Source organism: Elgaria multicarinata, chromosome 14 (assembly GCF_023053635.1).
Source record: "Elgaria multicarinata webbii isolate HBS135686 ecotype San Diego chromosome 14, rElgMul1.1.pri, whole genome shotgun sequence".
NCBI lineage: Eukaryota > Metazoa > Chordata > Lepidosauria > Squamata > Anguidae > Elgaria > Elgaria multicarinata.
In genome coordinates this window covers 28,551,819-28,572,017 of record NC_086184.1, presented here as the reverse complement: position 1 = coordinate 28,572,017, position 20,199 = coordinate 28,551,819, and the positions used below count along the sequence as shown (strand labels likewise).

The following is a 20,199-nucleotide window of genomic DNA, read 5'->3' as shown; positions in this document are numbered from 1 at the left end:
TTTTAGGCTTCCAGAGAATTGTGTCCACTCTCTGCCTCTCTCCAGTGTGTAATGTGTTGAGACATCTTCATCGGCAAGTTACAGAAAGGACAATTGAAGAGATTCCCTGATCAAACCAGACTACATTTTAGAAGCCGCCTAATCCGTTCCAAATGGTAGGCAGTCAGATGTCATGCGGGACACGGAAGACTCTTAATTGCTGGAATTGTGTGAGAAGCGCTGTGCTTCGCCTTGGCAGCGCTTAAAGAATGGCCGTAGGTCTGCAAACGCGCGGTACCACCTCGGCAGATCTTTATTGGATGCTGCACTGAATCGGTGGCAAGTCTGATAGTGCCTTGTTTGGATGCCGGGGCTTCTCCTTCCAAAGGCTTTATTACGCCAATGCATGTGCGCGCACGTTGTCACCAGTGCAGCCGTATCAGCTCTGTCCATTCTCATATCGGAAAAATGATCTTGGATCCAAAGCACTGCAGGCGGAGCTCTGCTTGCTCAGCAGAGCTTTCCAGGCTCCTCTCTTTCCCTCTGCATCCTCTGCGAAGCTGTTCCTAAGGGTCAGGGGACGCCCTGGAACGCTGTGCCCTGTGGCACAGGGGCCTGCAGCTCGTGGTGGAGGATAGCAGGAGTGGGAGACGACAGCTTGCAAGAGTGGCGGCGCTCCTTGCTTGCCTGTGGGGCTCCTTGCCTTCAAGGTTCCATTGCCATACTGCTCTAACAGTCAGGAAGTTTTTTCTGAAATTCCAGCTGGACATCAGGAAAAACTTCCTGACTGTTAGAGCAGTACGACAGTGGAACCAATGACCTAGGGAGGTGGTGGGCTCTCCCACACAAGAGTCATTCAAGAGGCAGCTGGACAACCATCTGTCAGGGATCCTTTAGGGTGGATTCCTGCATTGAGCAGGGGGTTGGACTCAATGGCCTTAGTAGGCCCCTTCCAACTCTACTATTCTATGATTCTAAGCCAACATCTTCTGCAACTGCAGGGATGAGGAGGAGAGTCTTAGGCCTTCTAATGTCCATTGTTGGTTTCGTACATTTCTGCTCGGCCGGCTCATCCTGGAAGCAGCCCTCAAAGGCCTTTCCCTACATTTACGACAGAGAGGGACGTGAATATACCCGGTCACTACGTTCAACTTCTAAGGTCCTCCTCCAGGTGCCTACTCCGAGAGAGGCTCGGAGTGTGGCAATGAGGGACAGGGCCTTGTCGGTGGTGGCCCCCAGACTATGGAACGATCTCCCTGGCGAGGCTCGCCTGGCGCCAACGCTGCTATCTTTCCGGCGCCAGGTTAAGACTTTCCCCTTTGTCCAGGCATATGGCAGCACATCTTAATCACCCACATGTTTAGTTTTTTTTAATGGTTTTTAATGCTTTGTGTGTGTATGTTCTGTGTTTTAGAATTTTAAATTTTGTATACTTGTTTTTAGTCTCAATTTTAGAATTTCTGTAAACCGCCCAGAGAGCTCTGGCTATGGGGGCGGTATATAAGTGTATTAAATAAATAAATAAATAAATATAAATAGAGGGACGTGCGGAAGGTCCCAGCTTCCATTCTTGACATCCCCTGCTTAAAAGAATTTTGGATAGTAGAATCAGGAAACATCTATGCCTGAGACCTTAGACATCTGTTGGTAGTTGGAGTAGATAATGCTGGGCTAGATGGACTGGGCAGTTTGATATACAGCAGAAGTGGAGACCGCCTTTCAGCCCAAGTGCTGGATTCCATCTCGGAGATTCTTTCCCGGGGGGGGGGGGGGGGAAGGAGGGGTTCTGCCCAGAAAGGCAGCCAAGAGACATTTTAAAACAAATAAATGGGGCATGGCCACACCTATCAGCATATTTCAATTTAAAGGCTCTTACTGCCGATCACTGAGCTTTAGGAGAGGCATTTCAATCTTTTAGAATTGGGGGAGGGGGTTGCAAAAGCTGGGATACCACCAAACCATCAGTGGTTGTAAAAAAGGGGGCGTGGCTTGGGAAGGGGCGTGGCCACATGGGGAGGAGGGCCAGATTAGGATGCCGGGCGGGCCATGTTTGGAACGTAGGAAGCAGCCTTATACCATGTCAGATGCTTGGTCCCCCTAGCTCAGTATTGTCTGCACTGACTGGCAGCAGCTCTCCGGGGTTTCAGGCGGGATTCTTTTCTCACCCAACCTGGAGAAGCTGGGGATCGAACCTTGGGCCTTCTGCATGCAACGCAGGGGCTCCGTCACACTGAACTATGGCCCCTCTCCCAAGCCTGAGGTTCTGCACCCCTGATCATGCTGGTTTTTGCATGCTTATGCAGGAGGACGTTCTTCCTGTCACTTTCTCCCTGTCCCAGACTCCTGCCCCAGCAGCCGTTGGCCATGGGAGCCCCGTGATAATGTATCTCAGCTTGAGCATCTGGTGCGAGATGCTTTTGAAGGGCAGAATTGAACACCTAAGGTCCAGAGCACTGCAGCTGTTCTCTGCGCCTTCTCCATCTGTGTCTAAATGTACTTTTTTTCCCTTTTAGACATCCTCATTGTGAAATTACGGAAAGGCCAGGAGCTGAGGCTGCGGGCCTATGCAAAGAAGGGCTTTGGCAAGGAGCATGCCAAGTGGAACCCCACGGCAGGAGTGGCCTTCGAGTACGACCCAGACAACGCGCTGCGGCACACGGTCTACCCAAAGCCGGAGGAATGGTGCGTTTCCCTAAATGTGTAGCTCAGCCTAAAGCAAGCCCTTGAGGTCAATTGCAAACCCTGCATTCTGAGTTTGCAACGGAGGTCTGCAAGTGTTGGGCTATGGGTTGAATCCTCTCTCTCTCTCTCTCTCTCTCTCTCTCACACACACACACACACACACACACGGACCAGACACACACACGGACCAGACACACACACGGACCAGACACCCGTAGCAAACTGCTTTTGAAACCCTGCAATTTCAAAACCATTTTGTTGCCATGTGGCATGGACAGCTGCTGTTCAAAGCACAAAAGTCGATCGCATAGCTGGAGTAGCTTTCTGGGTTGCAGCCACTGTCTCCGGCAGCCAGAGAGAAGGCTGCACCACCACACAGCAGAATGAGAAGGCAGAAGTAAGGGAAGTAATAATCAGCTTTCTAGATTTTCTCCAATGCATTTCTAACCTAAACGTTCTTCTGGGTGGGGGGTGGGGGGAGAGGACAGAAAATAGTGAGGAAATGTTTAAAATCATGCCAGGAATTTATCCATCCCCTCCTTTAAAGCCATGTGCATATCTTTTGGATGGAAAAGCAGTAACAATGGGATCAGTGCCTGCCACCAGTTTATAACACTCCTAGTAGCTTTGCATATTAGGGACACAGGAAGCTGCTTTATACCAGATCAGGCCCCTTGGTCCATCTGGCCCATTACTGTCGACACTGACTGGCAGAGGCTCAGTTCAGACAACACGTCAGTCAACACAGTGTGAAAACTCCACTTAACAGTTGAGTTTCTAGGGTGTTCTCCCCACACGACGTATTCTGACTCCACCGTTGTGTGACAATGGGCTACAGTGGAGTTGAGTAGAATCCATTGTGATGTTTGGTTGACAGTTCCTCTGCCCTCTCTCCTCCCTCAGTCAGTCCTCCTGATGGTATCCCATCAGCCATTGCTGCAAAAAAAACCCCAATCCCAGCAGCTCTCCTAAAGCAGCACTTGCTTCTTTCGCCGCTCTTGCCAGGGAACTCTGTAGCCAGTGGGAAAAGGCAACTCAACACAATGGAAAACTCCACGGAGCCCTCCACACAACACGCAACACAATGGTTGTGCAGGAACTCTCCTCTGCACAGCGTGGATATTCTTCATGGAGTGTTTTCCCCAAAAACTCCACCGTCGCATGGAGTTTTCCCGCCAGACAACACATTCCTCAACGTTGGTGTAAAAACTCCACCGTGGAGTTCTAAAACCACAGTTGAGAAACGTGTTGTCTGAACTGAGCCAGAGTCTCCCTAGGGTATCAGGCAAGATTTTTTCCAGCCCTGCCTGGGGATGCCAGGAATTGAACCACGAGCCTTTTGCATGTAAAGCAGGTGCTCTACCACTGTGCCACAGCCCCTGATTGTGTCCACGAGTCCATTTGCTCCTCCCCTGCTGAGAGAGAGAGGGGGGGCGGGAGGGGGGGTCTTTCTTTGTCAACTCTTCCTTTCCTGCTTCATTCTAGGCCGAAAAGCGAATACTCTGAAATTGATGAAGATGAAGCCCAGGCTCCATATGATCCCAATGGGAAACCGGAGAGGTAAGGAGCTGGCTATCTAAGCTAGCCATGCTGGCTGGGGGTGATGGGACTTGTAGTCTGACATATCTGGAAGGTTGGGGAAGGCTGATCTAAGCAGTGCCAGGAGGGGGGTGGATGGCATTCTCTTGCCCCCTGCTTTGTGCCTCAACACATTGAGCTGTTTCCAGAGGCCTGCTTCTCACTGAGACGGCCCAGCCGTGCCTGAGCTGAACCGCTTGAGGCTGCCAGTGACGCTCACCTGATGGAATGTACCTCCATAACCAAAAAGGTCAACACCCCAAACGACGAAACCTCCTTTCCTGGAGAAGACGAGCACGCCAGGTTTAGTGTAGCTTTCTCCTCCGGCGTGTAGTGGCTCCCCAGGGTCTTGGTCAGAGGTCCATTTCCAAATCCTGCTCCCCAAATCTTTTAATTAAAGTTGCCAGGAATTAAACGTTGGGCGTGCAAAGAATGTCATCTACCCATCAAATTGCAGCACATCCCCATGAAAATAGCAGTGGCCGAAGACTGCTTACTGGCCGAAACGTTTTGTAAAGAATGCAATGACAAAATGGTACCAAGATATTAACAGGAGGTTAAAGTGAGGAAGAAGAGCCTTCCCTCTCCTCCTCCTCCCGTTTCATGGTGCTTCAGCTAATATTTCAGATCCATTCTTAAGGTAGCTTAAAATAAATACAGCAGACTTCAGCCACCTCTTTCCACACTCCCAGGTTGTTAGAGAGGGAGATATTCCACCTTTCCACTACCTGTTTACTTTGCACACAAGGTCAAGGAAGAACTAGCCCCATAATAGATAATAACACACATTATTCAAATAAACCAGTGTGCTTTCAAGCTATTTATTTATTTATTTAAGCATTTTTATCCTGCCATTCAGCCAAAAAAGGCTCTTACGGCAGCTTACAAAAGTATTTCTTGACATATAAAGCTCTTTTTCAGAAGAGACTATGGCAAGCATCTTATTCAGAAGGATTAATAATCAGTGCAGGGAAATAAAGAATCTTTTTCAACACTGCAGCAACTGGAAACTTTTCTGTAGGAGCCGTCCAACTGCAGTACTGTAAAATATGCTTTTTTATTTTCCTGCACAAATGTTTCCAACAACAGTACAGATTATTTCTTGTTGCTGGGTGACTCACGTATGTAAGAGCTGGCATCCAGATGGCTGTGTCCAGTTTGCCCGTATCTAGATTATCATGCAGTTGTCTATGGCAGGGATGCACATGCAGCCCTACCATAGGGACCAAAATTTCCTTTGTTAGTGCTAAAAAGGGAGAGCCCAGGATTTCAGCTATTGGGCTGTATAGAAATGTAATAAATGGATAAATTTCCCTTGCCAGCGCTAGCATTACGGTTGGCAAGGGAAACCCTTCCCTTTTCTCTGGCACAGTACATAGTTAAACTATGGAACTCACTACCACAAGATGTAGTGATGGCCACCTATTTGGATGGCTTTAAAAGGGGGTTGGATAAATTCCTGGAGAAGAAGGCTATCAATGGCTACTAGCCCTGATGGCTATTTGCTACCTCCAGTATCAGAGGCAGTAAGCACCAGTTGCTGGGGAACATGGGTGGGAGGCTCCTGTTGCACCTGTAACCTGCTTGTGGTTCCCTGGTTGACAGCTGGTTGTCCACCACGTGAAGAAAATGCTGGACTAGTTGGACACTTGGTCTGATCCAGCAGGGCTCTTCTGAAGTTCTTACGATTTAAAGGAACTGTTTCCCTTGCTAGTGCTAAGAAGAGAAAGCCCTATCTTGTTGTAGGGAACGGTGTGAAACATCGTAGTGTGTCTGTGGGGAACGAGGGAAAGACTGTTTGTGTATGTGGGCGGGGGGGGGAGAGTATGTATGGGGAGCAATGTGAATGAGTGTGTTAGTGTGCGCATGTCTGAGTATGCACATGTGCACCCCAGCAGTTATCCAGTACAGCCATTGGGCAGAAAGGCAACTTCGTTTGCACACGCAGGCACCACGCTAGGCAGGAGGCCTGAATGTGAGCTTGAATTAACTAGCATGAAATTATTATTATTATTATTATTATTTATTTATTTATTTATTTATTTATTTATTTATTTATATAGCACCATCAATGTACATGGTGCTGTACAGAGTAAAACAGTAAATACATCCGTCTCCCCTGCTGCGTGTGCTTCCCTTGGATCTCTGGCTAGAAACGAAAGGCCGTTGCTGCTGCAGAGAATCCTTCGGTGTTGTATAAAAAATATAATACAAAAATAAGATTAAGGGCAGTTTCTCATACCCACTACACAGCAGGAAATCCAGGTTTGCCACCCAGCGTCCACTCATTAAGGATATGCAAGCACTCTTTGTTCCAGATCTCTGACGATCACATGTGCGGATTGACTGGCTGCGTTTTGGAAGACTCACTTGGCACATTAACACATCGCTCAGGCATATGACAACTTAAAAGGTTGTCACACAGAGGAGGGGCCAGGATCTCTTCTCGATCCTCCCAGAGGGCAGGACACGGAATAACGGGCTCAAGTTACAGGAAGCCAGATTCTGGCTGGACATCAGGAAAAACTTCTTGACTGTTAGAGCAGTATGACAATGGAATCAGTTACCTGGGGAGGTTGTGGGCTCTCCCACACTAGAGGCCTTCAAGAGGCAGCTGGACAATCACCTGTCAGGGATGCTTTAGGGTGGATTCCTGCATTGAGCAGGGGGTTGGACTTGATGGTCTTGTAGGCCCCTTCCAACTCTGCTATTCTATGATTCTATGTTTATCACCGGCCACTTTGCGCTGCTTCTGAACATAATGTGTGTGCACCTTCCCTTGCCTTGTGGGTGACTGTAGCCAGCCCCCTTTTAGAAACTTGGTATTATTAATAATAATAATAATAATAATAATTACATTTATATACCGCCCCATAGCCGAAGCTCTCTGGGCGATTTTCAAAAGTTAAAAACAGTGAACATTAAAAAGAAATATACAGAATTTAAAAAGCATGAAAAGCATAAAATACAAAGAAAAACAGACAATATCCATTCGAAAACAACTATTCTGGGGTCGGTTAAAAACTCCGCATAGGCTGTTCAATGCCCGGGAGAAGAGAAAAGTCTCCCCGTCATGCCGCTGAGCACCAGATCCCTCGGGTTTGGCCTTGCGGTGTGTGAGGTCGGAGCGAGGCGTGCCTCCCTTTCTCTTCTAAGGACTCTCTGCCCTCTTTGCCAGGTTCTATTACAACGTAGAGTCCTGCGGCTCTCTCCGTCCGGAGACCATCGTCCTCTCGGCATTGTCCGGCTTGAAGAAGAAGCTGAGCGACCTCCAAACCCAGCTGAGTCACGAGATCCAGAGCGACGTGCTGACCATCAACTGATTTCTGCCCTTGCCCTGGAGTAATCCCAGTGTCCGGGAACCGCCCGGGACTCTTGCCGTATTAGCGCAGAGGCAGTGAGGAGACTGTTGAGATTGGGAGGGTGTGTGTGTGTGTGTGTGTGTGTGTGTGTGTGTGTCAGGTCCTTGTTTGACGGAGTCCCTTTGTCTTCAAGCCTGTTGGTGCATTTGTTTAGCCACACCCTAACCCTAAAGATGTCAAAATCTGCAAAGCAAAAAATGCAGAGGGGAGATTTTTTTTTCCCCTGTTTTTTTTCCAGAGACTTTGGGGAAATTTGGAGACATGTTTTTCTCCACCCCGTTTTATTCCAAACCCTCACATCTCTACTCTTGCCCCCAAAGTGTCTTCAGTGCTCCCTTAAGGAGTGAGGATATATTGTTTAGGGAATTAAAACAGTGCATTTATGCCATTTTCCCCGAGGAGGGTGATTTCCCATCCTCTCCCTCTTCTTCAGTGTGTTGGGAACTTGGCTTTTCACTCACTCTGCCAGGACTCTTTTCTGCCAACTGTACTTCTTGTCTTTTAGCCTCGTTTCTACAGAGCTTTTGGTGTAAACAGCTCCTGCCTGGCAGATGCCCAGGTTATGCAACTGCTGCTTGATAGTATTTGCATTTGTTACTTGACTGAATAAAAGCCTTTTTGCCGGTTAGCCGTGTGTGAAAGCTTGTCTGGTGCCTTGGGAAGGAGATGTCGAAGCATTGATCTCTTTCCAGCGAACATTAAGTTAATGAAGTTTGCTCTGACAGTTTCCTTTTCAGCAGTTTTCATGGCTGGGGACATCTGGAAATCTCCCCAGTTGTGATCAAGGCTGAGAACATGAAATTGTTTCCTCTAACGCAGGAAATCCAGTTGGCTTGGAGAAAAACCTATGAAGCTTTTGTTCCTTTTTAAAAATAACAAACCACACGCCCACGTTTGGGTGGGCAGAATGGCTTCTTTATTTATTTATTTATTTATTTATTTATTACATTTTTATACCGCCCAATAGCCGAAGCTCTCTGGGCGGTTCACAAAAATTAAAACAACAGTAAAACACCCAACAGGTTAAAACACAATTACGAAATACAGTATAAAAAGCGCAACCAGGATAAAACCACACAGCAAAGTTGATATAAGATTAAAATACAGAGTTAAAACAGTAAAATTTAAATTTAAGTTAAAATTAAGTGTTAAAATACTGAGAGAATAAAAAGGTCTTCAGCTGGCGACGAAAGCAGTACAGTGTAGGTGCCAGGCGGACCTCTCTGGGGAGCTCGTTCCACAACCGGGGTGCCACAGCGGAGAAAGCCCTCCTCCTAGTAGCCACCTGCCTCACTTCCTTTGGCAGGGGCTCACGGAGAAGGGCCCCTGTGAATGATCTTAAGGTCCGGGTAGGTACATATGGGAGGAGGCGTTCCTTCAGATAACCTGGCCCCAAACCACTTAGGGCTTTAAATGTCAATACCAGCACTTTGAATTGGGCCCGGACCTGGACTGGCAGCCAATGAAGCTGGAAAAGGACTGGCGTGATGTGATCTCGCCAGCCAGTCCCTGTTAATAACCTTGCTGCCCTATTTTGTACCAGTTGAAGCTTCCGGACCATTTTCAAAGGCAGCCCCACGTATAACGCATTGCAGTAATCCAAGCGAGAGGTTATCAGAGCATGGATAACTGTAGCTAGGCTACCTCTGTCCAGATAAGGGCGCAACTGGTATATCAACCTAAGCTGATAAAAGGTGCTCTTTGCCACTGAGTTCACCTGTGCCTCAAGTGACAGTTCTGGATCCAAGAGCACCCCCAAACTACGGACCCGATCCTTTAGGGAGAGTGCAACCCTGTCCAGGACAGGGCAAACATCACCTCGCTGGGCAGATGAACCACCCGCTAACAGTACCTCTTTGCCCTCAATTGCTGTGTCTCTGTCCTTAAACGCTAGTTCCAACTTCCCACCCACCATTTTTTGGGGTGTCCCAAAGCGACTTTCCCATTCCATTTAAAGCTGTTGTGTAAGGAATCAAATTGTGTTACTTGATCACTCAAGGAGTCTGATAGGTAGTTCAGCAGTTTGACCCTTGCTTAAAGTGAAAAGAAGATCCGTTTGTATTCTGCCTGTCTACAGTTGGGAGTTCACCAAGCTTATACAGCTCAGGCCCAAGTTATCTGAAAGACCGTATTCTCCCTTACAAGCCTGCCCGTGCTTTAAGACCTTCAGGGGAAGCCCTCCTCTCGCTCCCACCACCATCACAGGCACGCCTGGTGGGAACGCGGGAGAGGGCCTTCTCAGTGGCTGCTCCAGTGCTCTGGAACTCCCTTCCCAGGGAAGCTAGGCTGGCTCCCTCCTTGATGGGCTTTAGGAGGCAGGCAAAGACTTTTTTGTTCCAGCAGGCCTTTGGCGAGTAATCGGAACCTCTGTCTGTGCCAAGGACTTTTAAAACTCTAATTTTAATATTGGAACATATGTAATATATTTTTAACTGTATATTTCTATTTATAGGTTTTAAATGTATATGTTTTAAATTTTGTAAGGCTGCCTTGAGGCCCAGCATTGGACAAAAGGCGGGATAATAATAATAATTAATAATAATAATAATAATGCCGCCGCTGCTGCCTGATTTTGGTAACTGATGCAGAATCTCATCTTCAGCCGTGGAGGACCCTGGGTTTCTTTGGATGCTTATTAATGACCTTTCCTTGGGAAAATCAGTGCTGGGACATGTGCTTTCCTCAAGCATAGCTTGCCTGTTCTTACCCTCAAATGCACAGCTGCAAGAGAGTAGAGAGTGCAGTAAGTCCACGTTGTATCTGTCCACCTACCTATTGGACTTACAGCTTCCTTTCCACCGCCTCGGTCTCCAAGGCAGCTTACAAACATCGGTGAACGTAAAACTGTGTGTGTGCATGTGACATTTTGCATGGAAGAGCAAAGCACCCATTTCTCTCCCAGTGATTAATAACATAAGAGTATAAGAAAAGCCCTGCTGGATCAGACCAAGAGTCTATCTATTTGCAGACTCTGTTCACACAGCAGCGAACCAGGTTCTCACAGGAAACCAACAAGCAGGGCATGAGTGGAACAGCACCCTCCCACCCGTGTTCCCCAGAAACTGGTGTATACAGGCCTGGTTAATGCATTCCCTTAACCATTTTGTGGTTAAGCAGCATGGTTTAGCGTGTTGTCTGAACCAGGCCTTAGACTTACTGCCACTGATACCGTCTGTGCCATAGTGCCAAGAGGGTATAAAACCTACACACCTGAATCCTTGCATGTGTACTGGCAATGGGGAGACAGAGGGTGGGGGGGATGGATGCAGGGATTGGCACGGGATAGAGGGAATAGATTGCTCCTTCCGACCGCAGCCCTGAAAATGCTACACAGATCATTCGGGGACCTGTAGTGAGCTGTGGTGTCAGAGCCGGTGCCAGACTATTTTGCGCCCTAGGCAAGGCGAGCTACTTGCACACACACACACCCCAAATTGCACAGAAGTCCGAACGTGTGCGCCGAGTGAAGAGCTGGGACTGGTTCACTTCGATTTGGGACCGAGCCGTCTGATATTCACCGGGACTTACTTCCATGCAAACGCAACCCGCTATGCAGCCTGGCATCCCGATCCCCTCCGCACGTTTACTCGGGGGAATAAGGCTTCCGAGTAAGGAGGCATAGGCGGATCGGGCTGCACTGGTGCCTCCCAGTGCAACGCTTTCTCGGATGCAAGTCCCGTTGATCCACGCGTGCAGGATCGGGAAGCAGGAGAGTTTGCCTTGCGAGGAGTCCACAAGTCCCTAGCTTTCCTGGGGGAAGGGAGAGGGAGCCCCGCTTGCCCGCCTGCCTGGACATTGCAGCCTGTTTGAGGAGAGAGGCGAGGCGACCCGGTGCCCTTTCCTCGGGAGTAAGGCAGAGGCTGGCTTGGGCCAGGGTCGAGCTTGCCACGTGCTTTTTCTTCTTCTGGCGGTGGCGGCCTCCCAGCTCTGGGAGGGCGGCTTCCAGGCAGAAGTCCGAACGTGGAGCTGTCCCCCCACCCCAGCGTCCCTGGCTTTGCTTCAGCTGAGCAGGCATGGGGCGCCATCTCGCCTGCTCAGGCCCAGCTGAATCCTTGGGCCAGGCCGGCTCACAGCCAACAATGCACGTGAGTGCTGCGCGGCGCCCCTCTTAGCTTGGCGCTCTAGGCTGAATGGCCTCTATGGTAGCACTGGCCCTGTGTGGTGTGAGAGGAAGCGGCGGCGATGCTGTTCCCTTCCGGTCCTCCTCTATTCTTCCCTATAAATCAAAGGATCCCAGCAATAGAACAGCAGCCCAGCCCAGCCCAGCCCAGCCCCCTATAATCGCACCTGCCCTTCCGCTGCCACCATTGAGTCCTGTACCCAACCTCAGGTACCTCACAAAGCTCTCCAGTGTGAAACAATAGTCGTGTTTATTAACAACAAGGAAGGTTTATTTATTTATTTATTGCATTTCTATACCGCCCAACAGCCGAAGCTCCCTGGGCGGTTCACAAAAACTAAAACCATGCAAAGCATAAAACAAACAGTATAAAAATGATGGAAGTTAGGCACTAGGTGGCACCAATCCTTTACGGTGGGGATTCAGCATCGTCAAGTTAGAGCAGAGCTTTCCAAACTTTTCATGTTGGCGACACACTTTTTAGACATGCATCATTTCGCGACACAGTAATTCAGTTTTACTAGCAAACTGGAGGTTAAACTAACCCCTTATAAGAGATACGGACACATACATAAATTGTAATAACGAAATGAATGGGGACACAACATATCTCATGAAAACCTTTCATTTATATTTTTAAAAATATATGATTTGCAAGATAATAACATACATTTCCAAGACTTTTCACATTGAACTAATTTTGTCGAGCTGCGATCGAGCGGCGGTTGAGACGGTGTTCTATCAAAAAACTGGACGCATGGAATTTCTCGAATGCGTCACTTCAGGTGCAGCTGCGTCACCGGAAGTGATGCGGAATCAGATGCTTCGACCCGATTATGCATACTGCACATGCGCAGTACCTGTATGATCCCTGGACCGCGGTGTCCATGCAGGGATACGACGGAAGGGGAATATCCTAGTGCACCATACCAATTGGCACCTTTGCTGCGTAAAAATGCATGCAAGTCGGTATGGCTTATTTCACAGAGACCCAGAGGTTTCTCGTTACGTTCGCGTGACACACCTACACACTACAGCTGACACACTAACAATTCACCACACACTGTTTGGAAAGCTCTGAGTTAGAGAATGTACAAGAATTACATTTCTAGTCACAAATAATGGCAAACGTCTCCCGTTTGCAATCTCGAATGTGAGAAGGTTGGAGCACTTCTATTTTGGGGAGAAATTTCTGCAAATTGCCAAATTTGTGATCATGTTTGAAAAAGGTGTGCTTTTTTGTGTGTACTTTGAACCATTTTATTAATTAAAAAAAAGCATTTTCGCACTTTAGTCAATGGAGAGAAAGTCTGCACTTTTGAAAAATTTGCACAGCTACGTGCACTTTCCCCATATGAACTAGCCAAAGAACAGGCCAAAAACAAAAACGGGAGTGAACCAAAGCTCGTGGGAGCGAGCTTTGATGTGATTTTTGGAAGAATTTGACAAGCTTAAAAACTGCTGGATCTCTGATCCCTATGACAACGGGACACTGAGCTGAGAATATCTGTTAGATACATGGAATCATAGAAATGGAGGCTGGGGGCTCTGAAGTAGGTGGGACGGTGAATCCGTTCCAGGTTTTAGCCAGAACCTGTCAGCACTTTGAAGAGCTCCTTTACAGTTCTGGCTGAAACCAGGAGCAGATTCACTGCTCCACCGACACCAGGTCCGGGCCCGATTCAAAGTGCTGGTATTAACATTTAACGCCCTAAACGGCTTGAGGCCAGGTTATCTGAAGGAACGCCTCCTCCCATATGTACCTGCCCGGACCTTAAGATCATCCTCAGGGGTCCGTCTCCACGAGCCCCTGCCAAAGGAAGTGAGGCAGGTGGCTACCAGGAGCAGGGCCTTCTCTGCTGTGGCACCCCGGCTGTTTATTTATTTATTTATTTATTACATTTTTATACCGCCCAATAGCCGAAGCTCTCTGGGCGGTTCACAAAAATTAAAACCATCATAAAACAACCACAATTGTTAATTGTAATTGTTAAAAGCACAATTACAAAATACAGTATAAAAAGCACAACCAGGATAAAACCACACAACAAAATTGATATAAGATTAAAATACAAAGTTAGAACAGTAAAATTTAAATTTAAGTTAAAATTAAGTGTTAAAATACTGAGAGAATAAAAAGGTCTTCAGCTGGCGATGAAAGCAGTACAATGTAGGCGCCAGGCGGACCTCTCTGGGGAGCTCATTCCACAACCGGGGTGCCTAGAGCCATCTCCTATAGTCTATTATTTATTTATTTATATATTTATTACATTTACATACTATGGAATGAGCTCCCTAAGGAGGTTCGCTTGGCACCTACATTATATGCTTTTAGATGCCAGGTGAAGACCTTTTTATTCTCCCAGCATTTTAACAGTCTATAAATAAATTTTAACTCTGTGTTTTAAATTTGTAATTTTGCATTGCTGCTGTTTTTATCTGGTTGAGCTTTTATATTGTATTTTATATTATGGTTTTATACTGTTGTTTCATACTTTGAATGTTTTTAATTTTTGTGAACCGCCCAGAGAGCTCTGGCTATTGGGCGGTATAGAAATGTAATAAATAAATAAATAAATCAGAGCCACCAGCTTCCACTGGACGGGACCTCAAAGGCCATCTAACCCAACCCGTGACAGATGCAGGAAATGCACTGCTACAGCATTTCTGACAGGTGATCATGTAGCCACAACTTGTAGCCTCTACATATTTATTTCCAATGAAGAAGAGTCCACCATCTTCTGGAGGGGACAGTTCCACTGTCGAAAAGCTCACACCATCAAAAGGTTCTTGTTCAAGTGTAGTCTAAAACTCCTCTCTTGTCATTTCGACCATCTGGTTCAGGTCATACCCTCTGGAGCAAGAGAGGACAAATGTGCGCCATCGCTATGGAGAAAATCATTCATGTATTTGAAGACAGCTATATCACATCTCATCTTAATTGTCTCTTCTCAAGGCTAAACGGATCCAACGGATTCATAGGACTTGAGAAAAGGTAGAGTAATCAGTTGCTATAGTATTCAGTCACGGGGAATTAACTGTGTGCTGCCCCCAAAAGTGGTACATTCCAGACTCCCCCTCTGTAGAGAATCTTTATTGTATAACCAACTCTTCTGTGAAGCCTCAATGAATAGTCAAGGTTTATTAGAAATATGTCCCACTGAGATCTATGAGGCCTTGTGTTAGACCCCAAATATGATGCATAGGACTGGAAGCCCAGAGCAGGCTTCCTTGCAAATGGTTCAGATTGCAACTCCCATCATTCCCAGCCAGATATATCCTGCGTGAGGTTTGGCCCTCACTGCTTAAGCAAGGCTCAGCACTTCCCTGGGAGCATAGGAAATGGGCTTAGGCCAGGACAGGCTCTTTGCCCACCCAGCCTGGTATTGTCTGCTCCAACTGGTAACGGATCTTCAGCATCTTGGGCAGAGAGGGATTGTCCCTAACCCTTTGGCCTGACTGCCAATTGTGCATCGTTTCCTCTTTTTTTTTAATATTTTTATTTTATACCTTAATTAAACATACAGCATTACAATAATAAAGAAAAGAAACATCAAACAACTGCTACATACATATTGAATAAACGTTGAGTACATATATGTTGAATAGATATTGCCTATAATTTATATACTACAACATAATCGTTCTTAACATAAAAGTGCACCCCCCACCTCAGGATCTATTCCTGATTCCAAAATCTTATCGTTTCTTCTGCTGGCGGTTTCCCACTTCCCTTAGTAAACACAAATATTAGGAACTGTTTCCAGATTCCTTCAAACTCATTTATTTTAGTTATGCCTTTTCTCCACTTAATATTACAAGTCAGTTTATCATTAATAGCTATATCCCATACTTCTTTATACCATTCTTCAATAAAATATTCCCCTTGAATCTTCCAGTTCCTAGCTACCATCAATCGTGCTGCAGTCAGCAAACTCGATATCAGCTCTTTAATTTCTTTTCCACATTTTAAATCTTCAAATAGTGATAGTAATGCAATCTTTGGTGTTTGTTCTATTTTCATTCCCACTATTTCTTCGATTTCTAAAAACACCATCTTCCAAAGTCTTTGTACATATTTGCATTCCCACCACATATGTAAATACGTTCCTTTTTCCCCACAACCTCTCCAACAATTTGCTGAATGCTGATCATTTATCTTATTCAATCTTATCAGGGTTAGGTACCACCTCCACAAAATTTTAAAATAATTCTCCTTTATTCTCACTGACATACTTCTCAACACTCTTTGTTTCCATAGTCCCTCCCATCTCTGTCGCCCTATTTGCACCTTTAAATCTGTCTCCCATACCATTTTCCCTGAGCTTTCCCTTAACTCCTTTTCTAACAATATTTTATATATTTCGCTCATTAACCCTTTTAAAACTATACTACCTCCTTTACCTTTTTCCTTATTTACTATTAACTCTTCAAACTTCGTCATCTTTCTGCAATCTCTGTTATCTTTAATCCACTTTTTATTCCATTGTTCTAATTGCCCATACTCTAACCAAGATAATTTTTTCTCCTTTAACAAATTTTCCATATCTTCTCTTGTTTTTATATCTCCTTTAATTTCATTTTATTTTTCTCTTTTAATATTTTAGACAATCTACCCTTCAGATCCTCTGGGAAGTTCTTTAACATTATTACCGGTGATAAGGGAGAGTTGCTCAGAAGCAACTTCCCTTTAAATTTACTCCAAATTTCCCATTGAGTCCTCAGGAGTGGATTATCTATACTTCCAACCCACTTTCTCCCTCCTTCCTTAAAAAAGACATTATCCAAACTCATCTCTATATTACTTGTATTTTTTTCCTTCATACAATGTAAATCTCCTACTCCTATAATTGCTTCTACAATGTGTCTTAATCTATTTGCTACATAGTATAATTTTATATTTGGGAGACCCAATCCACCCTTTTTTTGGCTTAGATACCAATTATTTTTATTTACCCTCGCTTTCTTTTCTCCATTACAATATTTATTAATAATATTTTGCCAACTTTTTATCTCAGTTTCTGAGATTTTTATTGGTAACATCCTAAACAGAAAATTTATCTTAGCTAAAATCTTCATTTTTATTAATGCTATTCTTCCAAACCAAGATAAATTTAGTCTTTTATATTTCTCCAATTTTCCTAATACCTCTTTCTTTAACCTTGTTAAATTCTCCTTTTCTAGATTCTCCAAGTTTTTTGTAAGTTTAATTCCCAAATATTTAATCTCCTCCTTAATTCTCATTTCTATTCCCTTACGTTCCCATTCCTTTTCTTCCTTCTTAGTATAATTAAACAACATCATCTCTGATTTAGACCAATTAATTCTTAATCCTGTAACTTCTTCAAATTCCCTCAGTTGATATTTAATTCTATCTATTTTTCTTATTGGGTTCTTAATAGTCAATAAGGTATCATCCGCAAACATGTTCAACTTTATTTCCCTTACCTCTCCAATTCCTTCTATCTCTTCATCATCCCTTAATGCGTTCGCCAATACTTCCATAACCATTACAAACAGGACCGGCGAGAGCGGACAACCTTGTCTTGTACCTCTGGCTAGTCGTATCTTTTCGGTGAGTCCGTCGTTTACCACCACTACAGCTGTATTTTGGGAATATAACTGTTCTATTATATTTTTAAATTTATTTCCAAATCCCATTTTATCTACAATAATCTTTAATGCCTGCCAGCTCACACAATCAAAAGCCTTAAAAATATCCAATGCCAAAATTCCTGCCTTAATATATGACTTTTTATTACATTTATTGCATTTAAAACACTTCCCACTAAACTATGCATCTGCCTTCCTGCCACAAATCCGCATTGATCTTCTCCTATATATTCTGATATAAATTTATTTAACCGTTTAGCCATAATAGATGAAATTTTTTTGGCATCCTGATTTATTAATGAGATAGGTCTATAAGAATCAGGACTAGTCAGATCTTTATCTGGTTTTGGAATTAATATTATCAATGAATGTTCCCATGATTCAGGTATCTTCTCTCCTAATAATATAGCATTATAAAGTTTCACTAATTTCGGAACTAAAAATTCTTTAAAAACTTTATAATATTCTGATCCTAAACCATCTGCTCCCGGTGATTTACCAACTTTCAAATTATCAATTACATCTTCAACCTTCTCCATTTGCTCTTTATGTTATATTTTTATTCCCTTCTTTATAAACCTTCCAATATATTCCCCCACCTTCTCTTGTTGAATTTGTTTACCCTTATATAATTCCTGATAAAATTTCTGAATTTTTTTTTATTTTATCTTTCATTGTATGGTAATAATTCCCTCGATTGTCCTTCAATACTTCTATCCTGTTTCTCCCTTTTTCTTTTTGTGTGAGTCTGGCAAGCAACCTAGAATTCCTATTGTTATTTTCAAAATATTCCCTTTTCATATATATTAAATTTTTTTGAACCTCCTCTAAATTTAAATTTTCTAATTGTTTCTTCTTAGCTTGTATTTCTACTAATTTATATTTATTTTTACCTTGCCAATATTCTTCCTCCAAACTTCTAATTTCTGTCTCTAGCTTCTCCTGCTCTGCATGTGCATCATTTCCTGGCTGTTGAACAGGTCTTCTCAAAGGTTGAAACGCCATTCCTAAGTCAGAAAGAGCTTTCAACTAAAACATGCTGGTATTTTAGCCTCAGCACTTCTGCCTTTGCCCCCTACCCCATTTGGTCTTCGTGCGCACGGGGACACACACACACACACACACACACACACACACACACACTGTAATGCAGCCCCTGAGAGCTTCTCTGAAAGTGAATTCCTCACACGTGATGAAAGAAATTCGACACTCTTGCCTTAAAACTGGTGGGAAAAGCCTCTTAGGCCAGGTGGTCCTTGTCCATTTCGGGCTTTACAGGGCCTCAGCAGCACCTTGAATTGAGCCTGGAAGATAATAGGGTGCTAATGCCATGGTAGTGTGGTATAGTGGCGAGAGACCCGGATTCTAGTTCCCATTCGGCCATGGAGCTCACTGGGTGACTTTGGGCCAGTCACTGACTCTCAGCCCAACCTACCATCACAGGGATGTTGTGAGGATAAAAATTGAGAGGGCAAAGAAAACCATGTAAGCCACCTCGCGTTCCTTGCCAGAAGAAAGAAAGGTGGGATATAAATGTCATAAACATCATAATTAAAATAAATTTTAAAATGTGGGAGCACTGGTATAATGGGCACCTGACACCTCAGCCCATTGTCTTGCAGGCCACAGCACTGCACACCTGCTGAAACCTTTCAACTGTCATCCCGGATGGCCCTGCATGAAGCACATGCCAATAGCCTTGCCCCATTATTATTATTAATTATTATTATTATTATTATTATTATTATTATTATTATTAATTTATTTATTTATATAGCACCATCAATGTACATGGTGCTGTACAGATAACACAGTAAATAGCAAGACCCTGCCGCATAGGCTTACAATCTAATAAGTTGTAGTAAATAATAAAGAGGGAAGGAGAATGCAAACAGGCACAGGGAAGTGTGTGAACGAAAGCCACCAGGTCAGTATCTGCGAGGAAACCTGCCACCTGCGTCCCAGACTAGGGCTAGGAGGTCCTCCGTCCAGTACCTTGTTCAACCATGAAGCTCACGGGGGTCTTTGGAAAGCTGTCGTTAGTACCCGTTTTGCACATTATCCATGATAATGGATGCTGATAATGATAATGGATGATGGTGATATTGATAATGCTGCTCCTGCCAATGATGGTAATGATGATAATATAATGAATGATGATAATAAATAATGGTGATATTGATAATGATGCTGCTGCCAATGATAGTGATTATGATAATGGGGATAATGATAACGGATGCTGATAATGATAATGAATGATGGTGATAATGATAATGCTGCTTCTGCCAATGATGGTAATGATGATAGTGATTATAATAATGGAGATAATGATAAAGGATAATGATAATGATAATGAATGATGGGGATAATGATAATGGGTGCTGATAATGATAATGAATGATGGTATTGATAATGCTGCTGTCGCCAATGATGGTAATGATGATGAATGCTGATAATGATCATGGATGATGGTGAAAATGATAATGCTGCTTCTTCCAATGATGGTGATGATGATAATGGTGATGATAATGGTGATAATGGTAATGGATGAAGACTATGATAATGGATGATGGTGAGAATGATAATGCTGCTGCTGCCAATGATGGTGATGATGATAATGGTGATAATGATAATGGATGATGATAATGATAATGAATGATGGTGATATTGATAATGCTGCTGCTGCCAGTGATGGTGATGATGATAATGGTGATAATGGTAATGGATGAAGACTATGATAATGGATGATGGTGAGATTGATAATGATGAAGCAGCCAATGATGGTGATGATGATAATGGTGATAATGATAATGGATAATGATAATGAATGATGGTGATATTGATAATGCTGCTGCTGCCAATGAT

The 20,199-nt window shown here is 44.4% G+C and overlaps 1 protein-coding gene across 2 annotated transcripts in view; it reads left to right on the top strand.

The window, feature by feature from the left end:
- Positions 1–8,229, top strand: part of POLR2C (RNA polymerase II subunit C) — a 202,127-nt gene extending 193,898 nt beyond the window's left edge. For both annotated transcript variants that reach the window (XM_063141368.1, XM_063141369.1), the window contains 3 exons: positions 2,493–2,661; positions 4,147–4,221; positions 7,418–8,229. In XM_063141368.1, the coding sequence (XP_062997438.1) occupies positions 2,493–2,661; positions 4,147–4,221; positions 7,418–7,562 (389 nt within the window). In that variant the 3' untranslated portion in view covers positions 7,563–8,229. The remainder of the gene's footprint in view (positions 1–2,492; positions 2,662–4,146; positions 4,222–7,417) is intronic.
- The last annotated feature ends 11,970 nt before the right edge of the window (positions 8,230–20,199 follow it).